The 25279-nt window shown below is 43.1% G+C and overlaps 1 protein-coding gene across 1 annotated transcript; it reads left to right on the plus strand.

Moving 5' to 3' along the window:
* Window positions 1–7428: 7428 nt before the first annotated feature.
* On the plus strand, window positions 7429–22785 carry atp5f1d (ATP synthase F1 subunit delta). The gene is made up of 5 exons (XM_055658885.1): window positions 7429–7665; window positions 10991–11144; window positions 12692–12780; window positions 15672–15806; window positions 22681–22785. The coding sequence occupies exons 1-4, from the start codon at window positions 7444–7446 to the stop codon at window positions 15792–15794; spliced, it is 588 nt and encodes a 195-aa protein (XP_055514860.1). The 5' UTR covers window positions 7429–7443; the 3' UTR covers window positions 15795–15806; window positions 22681–22785.
* Window positions 22786–25279: the final 2494 nt, after the last annotated feature.

Consider the following 25279-nt stretch of genomic DNA (forward strand, 5'->3'; position numbering starts at 1 on the left):
CTCCGTGATCCCAACTATATCATAGTCATTAATAGCTATCTGCACATTCAACTCATCCACCTTATTACGAATGCTCCTTGCATTGAGACACAAAGCCTTCAGGCTTGTTTTTACAACACTCTTACCCCTTATACAATTATGTTGAAAAGTGGCCCTTTTTGATTTTTGCCCTGGTTTTGTCTGCCTGCCACTTTTACTTTTCACCTTGCTACCTATTTCTTCTACCCTCATTTTACACCCTTCGGTCTCTACGCTCACACATTTAAGAAACCCTTTCCCTTTAACTCCATCCTCCACTGTCCCATTCAACACCCCACCCCCCTTATTCAGTTTAAAGCCACCCGTGTAGCAGTGGCAAACCTGCCTGCCAGAATGCTGGTCCCACACCTGTTAAGATGCAATCCGTCCCTTTTGTACAGTTCCCCCTTACCCCAAAACAGATCCCAGTGATCTAAGAATCTAAATCCCTGCCCCGTGCACCAGTTCCTCAGCCACACGTTCAGGTCCCGTATCTCCCTGTTCCTGCTCTCGCCAGCACGGGGAACTGGAAGCAAACCGGAGATAACAACCCTGGAGGTCCTGCTTTTCAACATTTTCCGAGCTCTCTAAAGTCGCTGCAGAATATTCATCCCCTTCTTTCCGACATCGTTTGTGCCGACATGCACTACCACTTCCGGATGTTCACCTTCGCCCTTGAGGATTTTCTGCACTCTGTCCGTGACATCCTGGATCCTGGCACCGGGAAGGCAGCACACCATCCTCGCATCCCGTCTGTTGCCGCAGAAACTCCTGTCCGTACCTCTCACGATGGAGTCTCCCACTACAATGGCCTTGCCTGCCTTAGGCCTTTTTGGTTTTGGCTCAACAGCCCTATTCGCATCACAGGCCAGTCCGCCGCTCACGTCTTCTGTCCCAATAGCTTCTAAGCGGATGAACCTGTTTACAAGAGGTACATCACCCGGGGACGTTGGCATTCCATGCTTCCCTCCCTTTTCTCACTGTCTCCCACCTTCTTGGTCACACAGCCGTTAAATTTCCTGACCCATGCAACCAGTAAGTCCCGAATGTCTATCCATTTGATGTTGGTTTGGGATTTCTAAGGCTTTCCTTAGAATGGGAACTGGAGCGAGCTTATCACAGCAATCCAGGTGAAGCAGAAGCAAGGATTGCCTGCCTCCTGTTTTACATCTTCCACTGATTGGAATCCAGAGAATATACAGCAGTGTTCCAGATCCAAAGGGAAGGTCGCCAACATCTGAAGTTGCCCATGTTGAACCAGACCCAAGAAAGGGAAGGTCTGATGGGTACAAGAGGAAATAGGAGGACCCATTTGAAATGAGTTAATTCTCCTTGATTATCTGACTTTGGTTGGGTTCTGTTCATGCCTTACCTCCATTGATTCCAACATCTGAAGTTGCCCATGTTGAACCAGCCCAAGAAAATATTGGCTTGAAAATGGTTTGCACAAAAATCTGAGTGATGTTGGCTATTTGGATAGAAAACCCAGGAGTGAAATGATAATGATTTGTTTGAATTAAAGGGGCATTGGCAGACGGGATGGAATTTGGATGTAGATCCAAGGAACTGCAGTTGTTGTTTGGTAGAAAAGACACAAACTACTGGGGAATCTGAGCAGGTCATTATCTCTGGAGAACATGGATGGGTGATATTTCGGGTCAGGACCCTTCTTGGGGGGGGGAGGGGGAGGAGAAAACTGGACGAGAGGAGGGTCAGTACAAAACCTGGCAGGTAATAGGTTGATACAGGAAAAGGGGGGGGGTAGGTAAGCTCATGGTGGACAAAGGCCAGAGATTAATATTCAGGTGTGAGACAAAAAGATTAAAGAGTTGCAAATTGTGAAGCTAGAGGAAGGAATGAAGGTGAAAGGGGAGGGGGAGAGGAAAATAGGTGCAAGTCCAGGTGGGACAAAGTGGGTGAGGGGCGGTGTAAGGGTGAAGGGGGAGGGGGGGGTCAGGGGTGAGTGGAGGAAGGGAGAGGGGGAGGATTTTGTGGATACCTAAAATTGGAGAATTCAATGTTCGTACCGTTGCTACCCAAGTGGGATATGAGATGATGTTCCTTCCAGTTTGCATGTGGCCCATTGGGAACATTACCAACTTCCTCAGGGTCTCCATCTTGATTTCAAAATACATTTACCTTACTTCATTATCAGCTACTCAAAATCCTGGCACATCTTCTTAACAACTCCATGAAAGTCCCATCACCACATGAACTGGCGGTTCAAAGAGCAAACCTCTTGTCATATTCTCTACGGCAATTAGAAACGTGCAATAAATGATGGCCTTGTAAGTGACACTCACATTCCATAAATAAGAAAATTGAACAATGAAATAACATTTTATGTCTTGAAGACAGGTTGAACTCATTTAACAGAAATCTTACTTTAAGAAAATTTCAAAACCCTCACTCCCTGGAGCATTAAACACAGCGCTAGAAATGAACAAATTTATATTAAGGTTTACAGGTCAAACCAATTCTTCTGCTGTCAGCTTTTTTTAATCTGGCTGAAAATTTACGGGAAGTCTGCCATCTAATAAGCACATTTGACAGATCTAGCAAAATTCTGGAGATGAACATCAAACATTGATCGAAAAGATATTGCATTATAAATGTAAAATTGGCTCTATTTTTATGTTTAACTAAAGTTGTTAAAGTAAAGTGGTAGAGCTGCTGCCTCACAGCGCCAGAGATCCGAGCTCGATCTTGAACTAGGGTGCTGTCTGTGTGGAGTTTGCACATTTTCCCTATGACCATGTAGGTTTCCTCCGGGTGCTCTGCTTTCCTCACACATCCCAAAGGCTTGAGGGCTTGTAGGTTAATTGGCCTCTGTAAATTGCCCCTAGTGTGTAGTGGGATAACTAGTGTGAATGGGGATCAATTTTTGGCGTGGTCTCAGTGGGCGGAAGGCCCTGATTCCATGCCATATCTGTAAACTAAACTGCTTTTTCCAAATATCCATTAAATCAATCAATCAATCAATCAATCAATCAATCAATCAATCAATCAATCAATCCTCCACTAAAACTCTCATCTTGTCCTCTTCCAAATTGCGTTGTTTTTAAATTTGCGCAAAACGGTATGTGATAGCGCTACGATTTTTCGCCACCTTACTCGCCATTCTCCTGTGCTGCAAGTTTTGCTCCGATCGGTGGAATATTACAAAAGTTATGAAGGTTTAAATATCATAAAAACTGCCCCTTCCGGCACCTGTTGTCAATCACCAGCGGCGAGGAGAATAAAGCTGAAGAAGCGGAGTGAGCAGTGTGGAGAGCGAGTAGGGGCTGCATCTGCTATCATGACGAGCTGGGAACCGCTGAGTGAGTGCGGCCAGCAGGCAGTCGGTGAGTGAGTGCAGCCAGGAGCCGGTGAGTGCGGCCGGGCGGGAGCCGCTGAGTGAGTGCGGGGTCAGGAGCCGCTGAGTGAGACCGTACCAACCGCCCACACCCCTCCCCCCTCCCACACACAAACCCTCCCCCCACCCCACTCACCCCCTGCCCCACACATACCTCCCGCCGCCCACACACCCCTCCCATCCCACACACCCTCCTCCCTCACACCCCCCCTCCCTCACACACCCCCTCCCCCATACCAACCCCACCCATACACACCCCCCCCCCCCCCCCATAACCCTCCCACCCCACACCCGCGCTGACCAAAGATCACCCATTTGCTAGCTCTAGCCTACACACTAGGGACAATTTACAGAGTCCAATTAACCTACAAACATGCACATCTTTGAATATGTGAGGAGACTGGAATACCTAGAGAAAACCTAGGTGGTCACAGGGAGAACATGCAAACTCCGTACAGACATCACTCCCGTAGTCAGGATTGAACCTCGTCTCTAGCGCTGTGAGGCAGCAACTCTACCGTTGTGCCGCTGTGCTGCTCAAACAGCCATAACACTATTTTTATAGTGTTGTCACTGAGGTATTGTGGTGAATAGGGCACCATGCCGCATAAAGCTAGATCCCACAGATAGCATTGTGCTAGCACTCAATCTGTTTTGCTTTGGTGTTAGTTGGTATTGAGCAGAATAATAACTAGATTTCTGCTGCTATTGTATGTAATGTTGGCAAAGGAGAATATGGGTGTTGCGAACTCCACAGAAGTGAAGCCTTCAGATCCTGAGTAGAGATTCTCCACTGCAGTTGGTAATCGTGCTGAAGAGTCAATGACATGGGGAGGTATTTGTACCTTGGGGCAGGTTTGGTGAGTGTGGGAAGGTCGTGAACACCTACACCGTGGTGTAAGTTGGAGCCAGACAGGTAAACTCCAGGAAGAGGCAAGATGGAGTTGATGACGTTGGAGATGAACTTTCATTTAAACTGATACTTAAGGGCATGGATAGAAATTATAAAGAGGTGGTCCTTATACTAATATATTTTCTTCACGTAAAGAATATTCAGATGTGGAATAAATTTCCAGGAAAAGAGATGATCACAATAACCATGGAAATATTTAAGAAAATGGGGTGAGTTTTAAATCTCGCTGGGCAGACTGGTGTGGCACGGTGATGTAGTAACAGTGCTGCTGCTACATTATTCCATACCTCAGTATGATCCTGACCTCCAATGCTGTCAGTTTTGAAGCTGCTTATTTTATCTGCTACCACATGAGTTTCCACCAAATACACATGATTCCTCCCACATCCCGAACATGTGTTGGTAGTTAACAGGCTACTGTTACACCTACTGTAGGGAAAGAATCAGGAGAATAGTGGGAATAAGACTCATGGGATAGGTTTGAGAACTGACATGGATTTGATGGGTCAAAAGGCCTTCTTCTGTGTTGCATGAACATGAAAATAAATCAAAATGGCCTTTTTTGCGTAATGATCTTGTGGTTACATAAGAAAGTAGACAAAAATGCTGGAGAAAGTCAGCGGATGAGGCAGCATCTATGGAGCGAAGGAATAGGTGACGTTTTGGGTCGAGACCCTTCCTCAGACTGATGTGGGGGTGAGGGGGGCGGGAAGAAGAAAGGAAGAGGCGGAGACAGTGGGTTGTGGGAGAGCTGGGAAGGGGAGGGGAAGGAGGGAGAAAGCAGGGACTACCTGAAATTGGAGAAGTCAATGTTCATGACGCTGGGGTGTAAACTACCCAAGCGAAATATGAAGTGCTGCTCCTCCAATTTGCGGTGGGACTCACTCTAGCCATGGAGGAGGCCCAGGACAGAAGGGCCGGATACGGAATGGGAGGGGGAGTTGAAATGCTGAGCCACCGGGAGATCAGGGTTGGTTAATGCAAACTGTGCGGAAGTGTTGGGCGAAGCGATCGCCAAGCCTGCGTGCGCTTGGTCTCATCGATGTAGAGCAGTTGACACCAAGAGCAGCAGATGCAATAGATGAGGTTGGAGGAGGTGCATGTGAACCTCTGCCTCACCTGGAGAGACTGCTTGGGTCCTTGGATGGAGTCGAAGGGGGGAGGTAAAGCGAAAAGTGTAGCATTTCCTGCGGTTGCAAGGGAAAGTACCAGGGGAGGGGGTGGTTTGGGATGGGATGAATTGACCAGGGAGTTACGGAGGAAGCGGTCTCTGCAGAAAGTCGAAAGGGGAGGAGATGGGAAGATGTGGCCAGTGGTGGGATCCCGTTAGAGGTGGCGAAAAAAAGGTGGAGGATTATCTGTTGAATGTGACGGCTGGTAGGGTGGAAGGTGAGGACAAGGGGGACTCTTGTCCTTGTTACGAGTGGGGGGGATGGGGAGTGAGAGCGGAGCTACGGGATATAGAAGAGACCCTGGTGAGAGCCTCATCTATAGTTGAAGAGGGGAACCCCCGTTCCCTAAAGTATGAGGACGTCTCCGATGCCCTGGTTTGGAAGTCTGGTTATATAATGCCTTTCTTGGTTGATAACCTCTACTTCAAGAGCTAGAGATGTAAATGTTTCATGTAAACGAGAACCTGGCATGATATATTTGACATCTTTTGTGGAGGGAATGATAGGTGTCAAATTGGGAAGGCCCTTCCAATATTACTCTTATTTTCTGCCACCGAAAAGTGGCACTCCTGACCAGTAGGCTCAGAGAGTCTACTAACTTGTACTACTCACGGTCCCCCAGATCCACATCAGTCGGTCTCCTCTCCATCCACAAGTCCAACCTCCGCAGTTTTGGGGACAGAGCCTTCTCCAGGGCAGCTCCCAGGCTCTGGAACTCCCTCCCCCAACTGATCCGCAATTCCGTGTCCCTCACCATCGTCCAGTCCCGCCTCAAGACCCATCTCTTCACCTCTGCCTATCCTTAGCCCCACGTCCCCCTCCCTTTTCATCTGTGCACGAATTGCTTCATATTGTGTTTTGAATTGAATTTTGTCTTTAATTTGTATACTAGTCATGTCTCTACTATTTATTTCATTCCCCTTACATGTTTTTCTCTGCCTGCTAAATTTTTGTAGACTCTTGAGACTCTTGAAAGGCACCCATAAATAAAATTTATTATTATTATTATTATTAACTATCTAACTCAAAGATGTAGTGTGCGCTCTGGTAGAATTGGCCCATTTTCCACAATCTCATGCCACTGCTGTTTGGAGTTTGCAGAGTAAATTAATTGGAGAGATAATCATGGATTTGGAGGATTGGGAGAGATGTTTGAAGCTGATGATCATGAGGTTTAGGGAAATACTGGGCAGAAGACGCTGAGGTCATTGCACAGAGGTTGGAGAGTCAGACGGATGATGAGGGTGGTTTCCTGTTTATGGCTGCTGAGGGGGGCAGTCAGATAACCATGATGGTGGATTAGCAACATAATATGGCAGATAATGGGTTGTTCAGTCAGCCAGGTAGACTTTGAGGAGATAGGCTGAGGAGATTATGAGTGAGGTGGTGTTGGGATGCTTGTAATGGTGGAAAAATCAAAGATGGAACGAACCAAGTGAAAGATCAATTCCCTAGCTAATATTTAAACAAACATGCAATGTCAAAGTTGGCATGTCTTAAGTATGTTATAATCATCTGATGTTACTATGCATACCCTGAAATCTTTGTGTTGTTATTGTGTCACATATACCGAAATCGGACATCATCTTGCCTTTTTGCTCAAAGTTCAAAACATTGTACATTCCTACCTTGTATCATATTTCCAGGTGCATATTTAATGATTCCAAGATATCGAAACCCTTGGAAATATTAACAGAAATTGCTCGAAACACTCAGCAAATCGAGCAGCCTCTGTAGAGGGAGAGACGCAATTGACGTCGCGGAATCAGCGTCAAAATGTGCCCCCACGCTGCATTCTGGGAAATGTAGTTCTCATAGGCCCAGAGGCTGACGAGCGCATGCGTGCCACCGCGTTGCAGGCTGGGAGATGTAGTTCAGATTTGGACGGTTCGTGTGGGTAGGTGAGCGCATGCGTGCGGCCGCTATGCAGGCTGGGCGATGTAGTTCTTTCGGGGGCAGAAATTGTGGTAACGGTCGGTGAGCGCATGCGTGCGGCCGCGGTGCGGGCTGGGTGTCGGCTTGTCCTTGCTGGAGCTGCCGGATCCAGACGGGAAGTTGCGGGCATGTTCGCCGCCAGGATCTGCTCCATACTCCGACCCGGTGCCTTGCCCTCGGCACGGGCAGTGCTTGCTAGGGGCTATGCCGAGGCGGCACCGGCTTCGGCCTCCGCCGTCAGGATGTCCTTCACCTTTGCTTCTCCGACCAAGGTAAGGCCTCGGGCTCGGTCCTCGGCCTATCCCGGCGGCTGACCTCGGCCTAGCCCGAGACTCAGCCTGTCACAGCGGCCTATCCCAGCATCTGGTCACTACTCTGTAATGGGTGTGAACATTGAACAGTACAGCATAGGATCAGGCCCTTCGACTCACAATGTCTGGGCTGAATATGGTGACATGTTAAACTAATCTCTTCTGCCTGCAAGTGATCTACATCCCCAGTCCATTCCCTGCATATTCATGTGACCATCCAAAAGACTCTTAAATCCCACTATTGTATTTTCACCTCCATAGATGGCAGGGTGTTCAACCACCCTCTGTTAATAAAAAACTTTGCCCTACACATCTCCTTTAAACTTTGCCCCTCTCACCCTAAAGCTATGCTCTCTAGTCTGACATTTTCATCGTGGATAAAAGGTTCTGACTGTCTACCCTATTTATGCTTCTCGTCATTTTATACACTTATATCAGGTCTCGCCTCAGCTTCTGCTTCAGAGGAAACAATCTAAGTTTGTCCAAACTCCTTATAACTAATACCTGCTAATCCAGGCAGCATTCGGGTAAATCTCTGCACCCTTTCCAAAGCATCCACATCCTATAATGGGGGACCAGAGCAGCAAACAATACTTGAAATGTGCTCTAACTAAAGTTACAACATGACTTCCTGGCTCTTGTACTTGATGCCCTGAATCTTGATAGGTTTATTTTGTACACTGGATCCAATACGTTGCTCAGAAGTATCCCATCACAAAGACCAGCCTTCCTCCCGCCGATTCCTTCTACACTTCATGCTGTCTTGAGAAAGTAGCCAACATCATCAAGGGCTATGTACACTCTGGTCATTCTCCTCTTCTCCCTTCTCCTGTGGAGCAGAGATAAGCATGAAAGCATACAAGGTGAATAGTCAGAACCTTTCACACTCAGGGTGAAAATGTCAAATATTGAGGGCATTACTTTAAGCTGAGGAGCAAGGTTTAAAGGAGATCTGGGTGGGGGGGGGGGGTGACAGGTTTTTTTTTTTTACATGGATGGTGATGGGTGCCAACAATGTGCTGCCGGCATGGTGGTGGAAGCTTAAACATGGTGAATCGCGCTATAACAGCTTTCCCCCCCACTGTATTAGACTCGTGAACTCTTGTATGCTGGGGTGAAGTCCTGATCTTCCAACCTACCCTGCACCGTCACATTTTTTTATCTTTAGTTATTTCAAGGATATCTGTTTTGCCTGATATAAATCGTATTATGACTTTTATCCTTAAATTTAAATTTGAAATTAAAATTGAATATTTCATTTGTACCTGCAGTACATGTTTACCAAGCTTTCAGTGACCATCCAAAAGACTCTTAAATCCCACTATTGTATTTTCACCTCCATAGATGGCAGGGTGTTCAACCACCCTCTGTTTAAAAAAAAAACTTTGCCCTACACATCTCCTTTAAACTTTGCCCCTCTCACCCTAAAGCTATGCTCTCTAGTCTGACATTTTCATCGTGGATAAAAGGTTCTGACTGTCTACCCTATTTATGCTTCTCGTCATTTTATACACTTATATCAGGTCTCGCCTCAGCTTCTGCTTCAGAGGAAACAATCTAAGTTTGTCCAAACTCCTTATAACTAATACCTGCTAATCCAGGCAGCATTCGGGTAAACCTCTGCACCCTTTCCAAAGCATCCACATCCTATAATGGGGGACCAGAGCTGCAAACAATACTTGAAATGTGCTCTAACTAAAGTTACAATATGACTTCCTGGCTCTTGTACTTGATGCCCTGAATCTTGATAGGTTTATTTTGTACACTGGATCCAATACATTGCTCAGAAGTATCCCATCACAAAGACCAGCCTTCCTCCCGTCGATTCCATCTACACTTCATGCTGTCTTGAGAAAGTAGCCAACATCATCAAGGGCTATGTACACTCTGGTCATTCTCCTCTTCTCCCATCTCCTGTGGAGCAGAGATAAGCATGAAAGCATACAAGGTGAATAGTCAGAACCTTTCACACTCAGGGTGAAAATGTCAAATATTAGAGGGCATTACTTTAAGCTGAGGAGCAAGGTTTAAAGGAGATCTGGGTGGGGGGGGGGTGACAGGTTTTTTTTTTTTACATGGATGGTGATGGGTGCCAACAATGTGCTGCCAGGCATGGTGGTGGAAGCTTAAACAGGTGAAATCGCATAGAACAGCTTTCCCCCCACTGTATTAGACTCGTGAACTCTTGTATGCTGGGGTGAAGTCCTGATCTTCCAACCTACCCTGCACCATGCACATTTTTTATCAGTGTTTTCTGTTTCCCTTCTGTTTTGCCTGATATACTCAGTATTTTGACTTTTATCCTTAAATTTAAATTTGAAATTAAAATTGAATATTTCATTTGTACCTGCAGTACATGTTTACCAAGCTTTCACAGCACCTATGTCCAAGCCATCAGATATTTGAATTTGCACTAATCACTTTGCACTTTCTTTTGCACTTGCACTTACGCTTAATATGACGCTGCTGGGTACTGTCCTTCCTGTATATATTGTCCTTCGTACGGTATTGTCTGTATTATTTATTGTGGTGTATGTGGTGGTTGTATTGTACTGTATTGTATCTGTCGGAGAGTGAACTAAGACACATTCCTATCAACTTGTTGACATGGCAATAAATTTCTTGAATCTTGAATCTTACCATTAAAATATTTTTCTTCCAATGCCTTAACCAATCCATTTATATATATATATATATTTTTAAATTACTTTTGATTCTATTTCTACCTTTCTTGCCAATGCATTATACCCCCTTGTGGTGAATGCAAATAACTGACAATCCACACACCACCCTCACCAGCCATTCCCCCGAGCACTAATGCACTATGGCTGCAGTGCAGGGCTGCAGTATGCGTCATTTGCAAACACACTGCATTTACCTAGGCTGGTTTATCGGCAGTTCCCAAACCCATGTCCCACCAATAACATCAAGGGCTGTGGTGTGTGGGAACACCACCACTTAAGGTTCCTCTCCAAGTTCATTCTTCCTATTTGGAACTATCTCCCGTCTTTCATCACTGGGTCTCAATCCATGGGGTCACAAGAGAAACGTGCAAATTTCACACAGGTGTACTCCGAGGTGAGGATCGAACTCTGGTTTCTGGTGCTGTGAGGCTGCAACTCTACCAGCTATGTCGCTGCGGTAGCTCACCACTGTTGACGTTTCGTGATGGGCAATAAATGTGAGCCTATAAAGTTTAAAACGAATGACTTACAATAGTTTTGATGGTGGGAAAGCTTACTGGAATGTGATTTAAAAAAAACTTTTAATATGCTTCTTTTGTCAGGTATTCTATAAGGAAGCGAATGTTAAACAAGTAGATGTTCCAACACTGACTGGAAGCTTTGGTATTCTACCAGCTCATGTGCCCACGCTTCAGGTGCTAAAACCTGGAGTTGTCACTGTCATTGATGAGGAGGGTGGTCAGACTAAATATTTTGGTAGGTTAACGTGATTTTATGGTAGAAATAAGTTAAAAATTAAAATTCCTGAACTAATTTCTAATTATTTTACCTTTACTGCTGTCAATTGCATAAATTAGTGGCATTTGATGGTGGTTTGTAGTAAATAATTTTTGTTGCTGTATTTTGAATCGCATCTAGAAATATGTATGTTTTGTATCATTGGATAGATGCTTTTTTGTAAAGTAATAAATCTAACTTTGTAAGCATATAATGCCAGACATGGTATGATGACATTCACATTATTACTAAGTGAGGTGAGAACCTGACTGGCGATTCAGTGGGAGAGCATTTTTGCGACAGTAATCACAACTCCTTAAAATACAATACAATACAACGGTTTATTTGTCACATTGCACAAAAAGTGCAAGTGAAATGATATGTCAGCAGCGATACAATGATAAAGGGCACACACAAAAACACAATAAAATTTTAACACAAACATCCACCACAGCATTCATCACTGTGGTGGAAGGCACACAATTTGGCCAGTCCTCCTCCATTTTCCCCCGTGGTCTAAAATGAAGACAACTATGAATGGAGATAATACTGGTCCTTTTGGAGGGGGGTCGGGTGCACTAAATTGTGTGAGGGAAAGTACAACATTATTAGGCACGAGCTAGAGAGACTAAATGGAGAGATGCTGTTATTGGATCTGTGTTGATTTCGATAATTTGTTATTTGCATTACATTGTATTTTTGTTTAATTTTAGTTTTATTATTTTGGGAGCATGTACCATTCTGGTGGTAATATTGAGGTATATTATAGGAGAATATTTCTTGCCAATTTTGCAGAAGTAGTTCATGGTGAGCTTGTTATAATCATTAACAATTGAATGGCAGAGTATGTCGTGTCAGATTTTATATCGTTCAAGAGATTACTCCCTCTAGCCACTAAAGTAGACTACATGGTTGCGGAGATTGTCGTAATACGCATGTGAGCTCTCCTTGAGACCTTCAGAGCTTCTTTACAGATAAATCTTGATAACACAGTCTTTTGATTAATAGTTTCTTTATTGTTGAAGAAACGCAATAAGATGCATCCTACCTTCTTCTACGACTCGCACACTTTAATCTTCGTCAAACTCCAGCATATCGCTTTAAACGTTAGAAAACTCCTCGGGTCTCGGTTAAACGTCACATGGTCAAAGAGTAAACCTTCCTCATGCAAGTCCAAAACTAAACTAAAAATTAAGCTTCTGCACAAGAAACCTAGCACCAAACACGGCCTTGACTACGTCATAAATCCCACCCACATAATTACGGGTAGTCTAAAATTTAAAGGCAAGTGCCATAATTAATGACACACAAAATAAGCCAAATGGCCACTACAGTGTAAAATACTGTTCTAAATGGCACATTTACGAATAATAGATACAAAAAATACTTAAGTGTGTAAGGTATTCCAGGTTCAATACTGAAGGCAATAGGATTAATGACCAGAAAAACAGGAAGAAAATTACATTAAAATATATATCAGTCATTGTCTGCTGCACACTGCACTGAACCTGTTTATTCCTTTCCAGTGAGCAGTGGTTCTGTGACAGTGAATGCAGACTCCTCGGTTCAGCTGTTAGCTGAAGAGGCAACAGTCTTGGAGAATTTGGATGTCACTGTAAGTATACTTGAATATTGGATGGTCTGGCCCTGCGAGTCAGTGTGAATTTTGAGGAGGAAGCGATGTGCTTTGGGTATTCCAAGGACATGGCAGATGAATACAAGTGCTCATCTACTTTGGCAGCAAATTATAAATGCAGCACATTTTTAAATAGTGAGGAATTTGGATATGTTGACGCTCAAAGGAATTTGCAAGTTACCCTGTAGCAAGGTAGCTCTGTTATAAACGTGTTTCCATAATGAAAAATGGGTAGTACGCAACTGATGGGAACACAATTAGGATACACTATTTGTAATATGTGGGCTGAATTGCTACAGCTATAGATCGTAATGATTTTAGTCTCTAAGTTGGGCTGAGATCAAACATTAGCTGAATAGCCTACTTCTATTCCATAAGTTCTAATTGGTAAAGCAACATTTTAAGATTGTGCTACGTTTTGGTCTTGAACCTTTTGTGTGATTTAGGATTGTAAACTCGTGCCTGCATTATTGGACTTCTAAAATAGTATGTTTTAATTTTAGCAAAGATGGCACAATTATGTTAAACTAAGTTTTCATTTGGGAACACGCTGGCTCAACTAGCAAAAGTAGCAAATACTGGACAAAAGAATGAACCATCAAGGCCAATTTAATGCTCTACTAAATAATTATTTCCAGATCTCACTAGCTTTCTCTTTGGCAGATGGAAATGTTCTATGGCCTGCAGTTATATTGTGCTAAAATACATTTCCTAGTCTATTCAATGGACATATGAGGTAGTTCCCAGATGAATAAGTAGGAGTCCACCCCATTTTCCTCCACCCCCACTCCCCCACCAAGTCCCTGCCTCCACTATCCCCCATTAGTATTTTGACATGTTGACTGCATTGATGTTTGAAAATGTGCTGAGCATCTTCAAAATGTGAAGTAGCAGTACCTGTGGGCTGTACAATCTCAAGCATTTTCTATTATTTAAAAAATCACGAATCAACTGGTATATCACTTAGTTTCCCACTCTTTCCTTGTACCTTGTGATGCCAAGACTATTACCAACCTCACTCTTGAGTAAAATTGCTGAACTTCCACAATCCTCAAGCACAGAGAATTCCAAAGATTTTACAATGGATTGATTGCATTACTCATTGAATTCAAGCCAGCTTTACTGATCTGCTAATCATGGTGAGGTTCCTTAGCAGTTATCTTTACTGGGAAAATAGTGTTCAGATGGAATAGGTTCAGACTGTAGGAATAAAGGAGAGACAGACATTTAGAATATTGTTCCAAAAAATAGGGATAACGGATAGACAATTATGGCAGGGTTCTTCTGGATAGATGAGACGTAAATTAACTTGTATCAGAGTGATGGCAAGAGCAAAGTATGGAGGAGAGAAGGAACTGCCCAAGGTCCAAAGCATACACCTTATCTGTGAAACACGGTGGTGGGGGTGTTATGGCCTGGGCATGTATGGCTGCTGAAGGTACTGGCTCACTTAACTTCATTCATGAATATGAATGCAGCGTGACTTTAGAGAGCTCGGAAAAATGCTGAAAAGCAGGACCTCCTGGGTGGTTATCTCCGGTTTGCTTCCAGTTCCTCGTGCTGGCGAGAGCAGGAACAGGGAGATACAGGATCTGAATGTGTGGCTGAGGAACTGGTGCAGGGGGCAGGGATTTGGATTCTTAGACCACAGGGATCTGTTTTGGAGTAAGGGGGAACTGTACAAAAGGGACAGATTGCACCTTAACAGGGGGGACCAGCATTCTGGCAGGTAGGTTTGCCACTGCTACGCGGGTGGTTTTAAACTGAATAAGGGGGTGGGGTGTCAAATGGGATAGTCCAGGACGGAGTTAAAGGGAAAGAGAGTAAAGGGATGGTTAATGACCCCAGAATTAACGGGAAAGAAAGCTCACAAAGGGATAGGAGAGTACACAAAAAAGCTGGAGAAACTCAGCGGGTGCAGCAGCATCTATGGAGCGAAGGAAATAGGCAACGTTTCGGGCCGAAACCCTTCTTCAGACATCTGCAGTTCCTTCTTAAACACATCTGCAGTTCCTTCTTAAACACAAGGGATAGGAGAGTATGGCCAAGTGTAATAGGGATCGATGTAAAAGGTGAGATGCGTAAGGAATTAAAAGTATTGTATGTGAATGCGCAAAGTATAGGAGGTAAGGTAGATGACCTTGAGGCTCAGTTAGAGGTTGGTAGATATGACATTGTGGGGATTACTGAGACGTGGCTTGGATTGAACGAAATTGCATTTTCTACAGTCTTAACAGTTACTAAAAAACCCAAGACCCACACTTAACACACTTTACACAGACATCCATCACAGTGAATCTCCAACACCTCATTGTGATGGAAGGCAAAAGTCTTATCTCTTCCCTTTGTTCTTCTGCCACGGATTAGATGAGAATTCTCAGATAAAAGCACAATGATTGCAAAGTTATTATGTCTTTTAAGGGTTGCATTTTTCACAAAATAGTTAACAAAAAAATAACTTTGTAGCCATGATGTAAGAAGATATATTTTGGTGGTAACCGTCTGGGTGACCCAACTGGACAGGTTGTTGGACCAAGTTTTATGAGTAGGTGTAGCAAGTATTGTATAAAAGCCATAAAAGGGTCTCGCCCGAAACTTTGCCTATTCTTTTTCTCCAGAGATACTCTCCAACCTGCTGAGTTACTCCTGCTTTTTGCGTCTATCTTCGGCTTGAACCAGCATCCGCAGCTCCTTCCTACACAAACCATACCATTACTTCTATTTCAAAACAATTATGTCAAGATTAGTGAAAATTAAATCGATTTTTTACTTTTATGTTCCCCAGATCCCTTCTCCCAAATTAAATTTGCAGCAAAGTCCTTCAGCAGAGTAGATATGGAGAAGTTAATGTTTTTGAATTGTTGTTGCAGGCTGCAAAGGCCAACCTGGATAAGGCTAACGCTGAACTTTCAACTGCCACTGACGAGGTGGAACGTGCGGAAGCATTAATTAATGTAGAAGCCAATGAAGCAATCATAAAAGCACTGGAATAGCTTGACCTCTGGGTAAGAACTTAATTGACATTGTACTTGAATTCAGTAAGCTTCACTGAATTTGATGGTCCCAACCTGTTGGTCAAGTTTTAGATTATTGTTTTATATTGTTAAAATTGTATAACCACACAACTTCCCCCCCCCCCCCCCCCCCCCCCCCCCCCCCCCCCCCCCCCCCCCCCCACCTATTGTTCTCACTTATGGTGTATCAAGACTCCTCCATCACTGAAAGTAGCTAGGAAACAGATGCACTCTCTGTGGGGGGTTGACCTTCAATGTCCATGGCCAAGAGGTGCCATCACCACTGAAACTGAGCTGAAGAACAAAGGGTCTAAGGCAGGCTGCAAGGGAACCAACACAAATGTTGGGTGGCACAGTGGTGCAGTGTAGAGCTGCTTGCTGCCTTACAATGCCAGAGACCCGGGTTCGATCCTGACTATGGCTGCTGCCTGTATGGAGTTTGTATGTTCTCCCCGTGACTGCATGGGTTTTCTCCTGGTGCTCCGGATTCCTCTCACATTCGAAAGACGTACAGGTGTGTAGGTTAATTTGCTTTGGTAAAATTGTAAATTGTCCCTCATGTGTGTGGGGTGGTTTAAGTATACGGGTATTACTGGTCAGGGTGGACTCGGTGGGCCGGAGGGCCTGTTTCCGCGCTGTCTCAAAACTTAAAAAAAAAAACTAGAGATAAAGATATTTTCTCCTTCCATTTTCAAGATGTGGGTGTCACTGGAAAGCACAGCATTTATGACCCATCCTTAATTGTTCTTGAGAGCTGCCACCTTGAACTGATGCGGTCCTACTGATGAAGATGCCACTTCAGTGCTGTTGAGTTCCAGAATTTGGACCCAGTGACAGTGAAGGACCAATGTACTTCAAGTGACCAATGCCCTTTATTCTATACCAGCTGCACAACCTCTCCTCCCCCAATACTCCATTCTTTCTGTCTAGAAAAGCTTGCTCCAATAATCATTACGTTAAATCGCATAATGTTTATATGTGCTGTTGTACTCATCTTCTAAGTATGATTGTGACCAAATGGTGATGTTCATTTGCTGCTTTGTTGGTTTTAATCATTCTCCTACGGTGTCCCCGCCATACCCTAAGTTCAATGGAACCCTTTTTAAATGTGGAGAAAACAGTTTATGTTCCCATAGATGTTTGAAGCAATATTTGCTTCGGTAGTTTTCAGTTTTGGTCTTTTTATCAGAATGCTTCAATCATAATTAAATGGGTTTATGTTTTAACGTTTTCTATTGCATCTTCCTTGTGAAGAGAGAAACGGCCTTGAAGCTTCTGAGATTTTACTGTTGTTTAGGAATCAAATGAGAGAAAAACACTTTTTTTTCCCCTAGCATTTTCAAGATCTGCATGTTTTGTTTTCAGGAGGAGTTGTGGGTGCAGCTTTATCAGATTTCATACAGGGTTTAGCTGTGATTTGGAGTGAGCACTTTCAGCCAGAAACGATGAAGCATTGGGGGAGGAGTGGTGGTGTAGTGGGAATGGTCATTGGACAGTAATCCGAGTAAACATCTTGGGTTCTTCATGACTCAGATGATCTTTTGCAAGTATTCATCCAAAATTACCTTGGCAGAGATAATCCCTGAACATCATCCTGCACCTGCTGAGCCCTGAAAGGTCATCTATAATTTATTTTCATTGTGCTTTTGCAGTTTTCTGCTGCATGGTGTGAATGCACTGCTGGTGTTTTGCCACTAGGTGATACACTTTGTCCTCTGGACACTTGCAACAAAGTGCCTTCTATTTGATAGTGATCTTGGACTGCGATTAACTTCACTACACAGACGATTAATTTCACTACACTCAGACGGTCGTTGTAAATGGAATATGGTTTCAGTGTGGAACCAAAAGGATAAAAAAGTCATGCTTCTCATCTCAACGCTTTTGAGGTTGCTGATGGAAATCCATTGAGTCGAGTGAAGTTGAACTTAGTGTAGATAGTCGTAAATGTTTAATTGACCAGAAATACATTATTAATTCTTAAAATTTAGAAAACTATGGCAGGATTTAGTAGTTATCTTTGGGACTATAGAGCAAACAGCAAGGCAACTAGTTTGTGTTTCTAAAGTAATGGGAACATTTGAGGCAAGAAAAGGGGTTCATCACTTTTACAGACCTAGGTTTTCTTCACAATAATGTTTAAATGTGCATGGGTGTGGAGATAAAAGTAGTTTATAAACAAAGTTGCCCCATTGCGCATTATCACAGTGTAGATTTATTGTCGCAGTGCGACTTTGCTTGGCTAGACTCCCACGTATGGAACTGTTTGCCAGTCAAGTTACAAGGGCAGTGGAAAAAATGAGGGTATGTGAACAGAAACCAATTCCAAAATAGTGAAACAAAACATTTCCAGTAATAATTAGTCATTATGTTGACATTGCTTAGTGTCATTTTTGATGCAGTCATCATTGTTGTATTTTATGTAGCAGTGGTATCCAATCTCTCAAAGTTGTATATATTCATAGTGAGGTTTTATTTAAAAATGATAAATTCCTTTTTTTATAAGTTTTTCATGGTTCTGAGCCATGAATAAGAAAGGTAAGAGTTAAAGGTTCCTGTAAAGCTGGGTGTTCAAGTATTTACTTTCGAGCTGTGTAACTAATGTGAAATTGAGTTAATAGAAAGCTCCAATTGTTGTTTTTAAGTTTCTTTGATCGAACCAAGTTTATTATTAAGTAAACCTGAAGAAAACAGTATACAGCGTCACTTGCCAATGTTTTAATTTGGAGCCAGCAAGAATGCAATGCTGGCAGAGGTTGAGGTGAGAACTAACTCAAACCAGCTCTCTCATAGTTGTAGACTTTTATTTGCCAGTGACACTTTTAAGTTGGTCTAACATATATTTCTGCTTGTTAGTGACAATGCATATAGAAAAGTGGTTATGATTTGGGTTTCTGTATAACATTTTAGTGAATAAACTTCAGGAAGAAGTTTCTTTAAATTGATCTTTAATTATGTACTTTGTTTTGCAAAATTAAGCAAGTGCGTTCCACTGTTCCACTGAATCACAAGAAAGTGACATATTTTCTTCTCTGTGGGTCTAAAAAGTGCTTCACCAGCAAAGCTTCACAGACATGGTGGCTTTCCATGTTTCCTGCATCTCATACTGCAGTGTATTGTTTCAGCGAAAAATAGTGATCACAGTTTGTGCTTTTTGAGCAGTGCTGTGGGGTTTAACATAATCTGCACTATGACACTGGAAGAATGCTTTCAACAATAGCTTGATTGCAAATGTAAACCTATACCCCTCGTGCTCAAAGGAATATTCATGCTTTTGAGGTACTTCAACAGCAAGCACTGCAATTTGTAACTATCTTTTTCTCTTACATGTCTGTTTATGTTGACTAGTCAAGTCAAGTCAAGTCAATTTTATTTCTGTAGCACATTTAAACACAACCGCGGGATGGTCAGTAACCCCAAGTCGGCCAATCTGAGGGACCTGGAGGTGGTATGGTGGGAAAGCAGATTTTTGATGTGGATGGGGGCGAACCTGTTATGGGCTTTGTAAACAAAACGAAGGAGCTTGAAATTGATTCGGAACTGCACTGGGAGCCAGTGAAGAGAGGCCAGCATCGGGGTGATGTGGTCCCTTTTTCGGGTGCCCGTCAGGAGTCTCGCTGCGGCGTTTTGGACCAATTGCAGGCGGGACAGGGATGATTGGCTGATGCTAGCTTTTACTGCGGTATTGACTTGTTTGTCAAATTTCAATGCTGTGTCTAATATCACGCCAAGGTTTTTGACGTGAGGTTTGAGTAATGGGGTAAGGCTTCCAAGGCTGCCTGCTAACGTTTTGATGGAGTCCGAGGGGCCGAGTAGGATGACCTCAGACTTACTCTCGTTTAGTTGGAAGAAGTTCTGGGCCATCCAACACTTTATATCCTCGAGGCATTTGATAAGGCTGGGTAGATTTGATTGGTTGTTGGGTTTCAAGGGGAGATAGAGTTGTGTATCGTCTGCATAGCAGTGGAAGGAAATGCCGTGCCTTTGAATGACTTGGCCTAAGGGGAGGCATATACAGGGAGAAGAGAATGAGGCCTATGATGGAGCCTTGTGGAACCCCGCAGCAAAGGCTAGCTGGGGAGGTGAAAGAGTTACCTATGTTTGTAGAGAAACTCCTATTGACGAACCAGCTCAGGGCAGTGCCATCAATACCAACCCCGTACTGGAGATGGTCAATTAGGATGGTGTGCTCGACTGCTATCAAATGCTGCGCTGTGGTCGAGAAGGAGCAGTCGCCGGAGTCAATGGTGAAAAGTAGGTCGTTATGTACCTTCGACAAGGCAGACTGCTGTGGTGGGCCCTGAAACTGATTGGAAAGTTTCCAGGATGGTATTTTGGTGTAGGTAAGGCATAAGTTGATTTAAAATTACCTTTTTAAGGACTTTTGAAAGAAAAGGCAGTTTGGAAATAGGTCTGTAGTTGGTAGGCAAGGTGGGGTCTAGGTTAGGTTTTTTCAGGAGGGGCTGGACCACCGCGTGCTTGAAGCAGGTTGGAACAGTGCCAGTGGCCAGAGAACTGTTGATGATGGCAAGGATGCTGGGACAGGCTATGGCAACGACATCCTTCAGAAGGGCAGAGGGGACAACGTCGAGGGGGCAGGTAGCAGGTTTCATGGTGGTGACCAGCTTTACAAGGGAGGGTAGAGTAACGGGTTGGAAACGGTCTAATTTTGAAGAACAGACCAATGAGACAGCTAGGTCATGGATGGGAGGGGAAATATTAGTTCTGATGTTCTTAACTTTGCTGGTGAAGAATGTAGTAAATTCTTCGCACTTAGCAGGGGACCCAGCTAAGCTTAGCTGGTAATGGGGGCAGGACAAATGATAGAGGTAATGGTACTAAAAAGGACCTTGGAGTTATGGGAGTTTTTGGAAATGAAGTCGGAAAAGCATTGTGTTCTCGCAGACTTTACTGCTTCCTGGTATTTGAGAAGATTGCTTCTCAGAAGCGCAAAGGAAATTTGAAGCATATCAGACCTTTTCTGTTTAGCAAGAAAAAAATGTTATTTTTCCTGAAGATGGACACAAAATACTGGAGTAACTCAGTGGGTCAGGCAGCATCTCTGGAGAAAAGGATTAGATCCTTGCCTCGAAAAGTTACATGTTCCTTTTCTCTAGAGAGTTACTCCAGCATTTTATGTCTATCTTCAGTGTAAACCAGCATCTGCAGTTCCTCCAACCCACTTGTTATTTTTCCAACTTGGGCAGCTTGCCCAACTGGTTTACAATGCCTATATGGGGAAGTGTGCTCGTCAAATTGAAAGGTTTAATTTCTCCTTCAGGAACAGGTAATATTTAGTGATTATAGGGAATGGTGAATTCCATTAAGCTTTGATGGTCAGCTATTTGCAAAACCTGATGGTTTGATATCAGATTCGCCAGATGATGTTCACCGCATTACCTTGTGGCCCACCTAAAGCCCCACTTCGTATCTTCCCTTGTCGTACCATGACCCTTTCCTGGCTGGTGCCCGTATTCTTTGATTTTCTTGGTATCAAACAAATCTGTCTTTCCATTGAATATGTATTTCTATTCCAAAAAAATGTTAACACCTCTGAATAAACAAACTTCTCACGTCTGCAAGTGACCTCAACCTCTACCTTCTCCAAAGAGAGCTTCTATGATGACTGACCGTCTCCAAATTGTGCGTCTCAGTTAGATCTCCTCTCACTTTGACCTTTGGTTGAAAAGTGACCTACCCATGTTCTCCAGAGATGCTGCCTGACCCCGCTGAGTTGCTCCAACACCTAGTGCCCTTCTTCAACTTAGAAAAATTGAGTTAATTTTCCATGAATGTTTATTAGCTCTTGCCTAATAAGCTGCTTAATTAGCTGATTGTAATGGTGTAATTTATTTGATTAGAGTGTCATCAAATAAATTACGTTGGTTTAAACTCTGACTTTGTGGCAGTGTGATTTGCATGAGCACGTCGGAGTTATCAGGCAATCAGAAATGGCCCACCAGCTGGATTGACACTCAATTTAAATGTATGGGGTCTGTTTAATGTTAAAGCTGACTATATCAAATCAGTTGCATGCAAGTCCATATCACTGCAGATAAAAAGCCCCCTACTCAGTGGTGTGATTTTGATGGGGGTCTGGTAATGTATCTTTGACGCCTTCGGGTACTTTCTATTTGGAAGATTGCTCTGTACCTTGAAGGAAATAGTAAACCATATTATTACATTATGCCTCCAAATAATTTAACGTCAGCGTTATAAACAAAATATCATGTTTTTGTCGATTCAAAATAAAAGGGTAATAATGCAAGAGCAATAACATTTCATTAAGTTTAAATTTGAGTTCTGAAGTATAATTTAAAAGTTTAAAATTGAATTTTAACAAAGTTGTATAAATCTGTTTATAAAAGCAAAAAGTATGCTAGAAACAGTGAACTGTGTCCCTTTCGTTTCAGAGCAGTGCTGTTTTAGGATGTGCTTGGAACGAGATGGTTGCCATTTTGAGTAGCTCTTTGCTGTTTATATCAGAATTTGCTTCATTAATAAACTATTCATGTTCTCTCCACATGATACACACATGTTTCCCAGGACTGAGTGACAATCCCAGTGCTGATGATGCTTTGGCCATGGAGAATGTGGCGCATTTCCTGCATTTGACTCCCTATTCTGGAGCGTTTAATATAAACACAGGAAGTTTAAGTGTACAATTCTTATATTACAACATGATAATCTCGCAGATCATGGGTTATAAGCATTCAACCCAAAAAAAACCACAAGTATGGATACATTGTTTATATCAAGGTACAGCATTCATCAGGTTCGGTGCTTGGTACCAGATTAGCATTTGTTTTTAACTGCCTCCACATGTTTAATCCTCCTCCTCATGAATGTCTCTTTATCTTGACAGGATGTGCAGTATGTCGTGAGACATTTCGACCATCATTTGGGAAGAAGACCCTACTTTGTACAGTTAAATGCGCTGATTTTATCAGAATAAATATATGAAAATGGATTTGTTTGCTTTTTTTCTCCTGAAAACAAAGAAAAAATCACAGCCAAGGCAGAAGCCTTTGTCACTGCAGTAATTAATCTGCCTCAGTCATCACTACAGAGCTGCATTGAAAAATTACAGGTGGACACAAAATGCTTGAGTAACTCAGCGGGACAGGCAGCATCTCTGGAGAGAAGGAATGGGTGATGTTTTAGACCCGAAAAATTACATATCAATCTTAAAATATTCAGTTGCTCAATGTTAAACTTTAAGCCACTTACAACATCTTTGTTCTGAATTCTGTTAAATTGAGATTTAAAAGGTAGAAACCCAGTTATGGAGGAACTCAGTGGGTTATGTAGCATGTGTTGAAGGAATGGACAGAAGATGTTCCTTATCAGACACCTTCTGTGTCTCCTTTTTACCTCTATTCTTTGTCACTTCAACCATCTTCCAGTCACCCTCCGTCTCCCCTCACTTGTATTAACCTATCATTTGCTGGGCGTTGTGCCGCTCCCACCTCTCTTCCAGCAATCTCACTTCCCCAACTCCCATCAGTCTGATGAAAGGTCTGAATCCAAAATGTCACCAATCCATTCCCTCCACAGACGCAGCCTGACCCAGTGAGTTCCTCCAGCACTATGTTTCTTGTTCAAAATTTCAGCATCTGCTATTAAGGTGCTGTTTAAAAGGGCAAAGTTTTCTGAGTGAAAGGGTGAGCAACCTGACTCCACACTGTCCCGTGAGTTGCAGTGTGCTCCAAGATGCGGCTTGGCTTCTAATGGTGTATTACTGACATCCTGGCTTTTTTTTTTGGCAGCTGTTCACCATTCAAAACTTGACATTTGTTTGTAAATGTCACTGATAGAGATGTTTAAAACCATTCATTAAAAACATTTTCCAAAAAATCCAAAACCACAATACTAACAAAGTATTGAAGTTGAAATAAAGTAAACTAATTAAAATACTTTCCTCGGAGAAGCGGCCAATTTGGGGTGTGTTAGTGAATCATGATGCTCGAGAAGGCTTATCTGATGTTTGGGGTATACACTGACATCCTTGGTTGGGTGTAACCAGTTGCAAATTGCATCATCCTCTTTTGAACATGGATTCAGCCCCTGATCTGGGACTAATCTTTGGACAAAATATCAAAGTTTAGTTTAGAGATACAACATTGAAACTGGCTCCTCAGCCCACGAAGTCCATGCTGACCATCGATCACCCATTCACACTAGTTCTATGTTATCCCACTTTCTCTCACACTGCACACTAGGGCCAATTTACAGAAGCCAATTAAGCTACAAACCTACACCTCTGAAATATGGAAGAAAACCAGGAGGAAACCTATGTTGTCACAGGGAGAACGTGCAAGCTCCACACAGACAGCACACATGGTCAGGATTGTATCCAGGTCTTTGGTGGTGTGAGGCAGCAGCTTTACCAGCTGCACCGCTGTCTAACTGGTCTGTATTATCTCTCGAGCTGTAATGTGACTTTCATAGCTCAAACTTCCTCAATACCCCGTAGAAAGAAGGAACTGCAGATGCTGAAATCACATAAGTGCTGGAAAAACTCAGCATGTCAGGCAGCATTTTTGGAGACCATCGATAGGAGACATTTTTGGTCAGGACCCTACTTCAGCCTAAAAACATTGCTTGTCCTGGTCCTCCAGAGATGCTGCCTGACCTGCTGAGTTACTCCAGCACTTGTGTTCCACCTCAATATCCAACCACAGTCAAAATCCCCAACCTGCCATTGACTTGATTAAAAGGATCATGAGCAATGGATACTAAATGAAATAATGCTTGGGACTGGATTTGAATTAATCACAAAGATATGAATCTTCAATCAAGAAGAAAAATTAATGCTAGGTTGTAAAATAGTTATGGAAAAAAAATAATACTGGTCCAGATGTTAAAGTTCTTTGGTCCAATTTTGAAAGTATTTGATAGGCACTATATGTAAATTGGGAAAGGCTGTTTACAGGGAAGGATATATCTGGCAAGGAGTGGCCTTTAAATGTGGGATTGGGAGAGTTTGGAGACTGCATGTTCTTGTTCGAGTGAAGGGCAAGGCTAGCAGTTTTAGGGAACCCTGGTTGCCAAGGGATATTGAGGTTCTAAATAGGAATAAAGGAGGCACAGTATAGGCAGTTGAAATCAATTGAATCACTTTGGGACAGATGAGCTCCTAGGTACACAAAATCATGAGAGGTATAGATAAAATGAATGGTCACAGGTTTTTTTTTACCAGGAGTCCAGTGTTTGACGTCACAGGTTAAATGTGTGAGGAGAAAGATTTAAAGGAGAACACAGATGCAATTTCTTTACACACATATATGGAATGTGCTGCCAGAGGAAACTGGATGCAGGTAAAATGACAATGTTTAAAAGACATTTGAACAAGTACATGGATAGGAGAGGTTTAGAGGGGTATGGGATAGACATGGGCAAACGGAACTACTCAGTTGCAAAACATGGTTGGTTTGGGCAAGTTGGACTGAAAGGCCTGTTTC

This window comes from Leucoraja erinacea, chromosome 29 (genome assembly GCF_028641065.1).
Source record: "Leucoraja erinacea ecotype New England chromosome 29, Leri_hhj_1, whole genome shotgun sequence".
NCBI lineage: Eukaryota > Metazoa > Chordata > Chondrichthyes > Rajiformes > Rajidae > Leucoraja > Leucoraja erinaceus.

What these genes read in the sequence shown, in the direction of transcription:
- atp5f1d (XM_055658885.1), top strand. Translation starts at nt 7,444, where the DNA reads ATGCGTGCGGCCGCGGTGCGGGCTGGGTGTCGGCTTGTCCTTGCTGGA. An exon ending in CCTTTGCTTCTCCGACCAAG is followed by an intron (nt 7,666 to 10,990) that starts GTAAGGCCTCGG and finishes TTCTTTTGTCAG; the next exon opens with GTATTCTATAAGGAAGCGAA. An exon ending in TGGTCAGACTAAATATTTTG is followed by an intron (nt 11,145 to 12,691) that starts GTAGGTTAACGT and finishes ATTCCTTTCCAG; the next exon opens with TGAGCAGTGGTTCTGTGACA.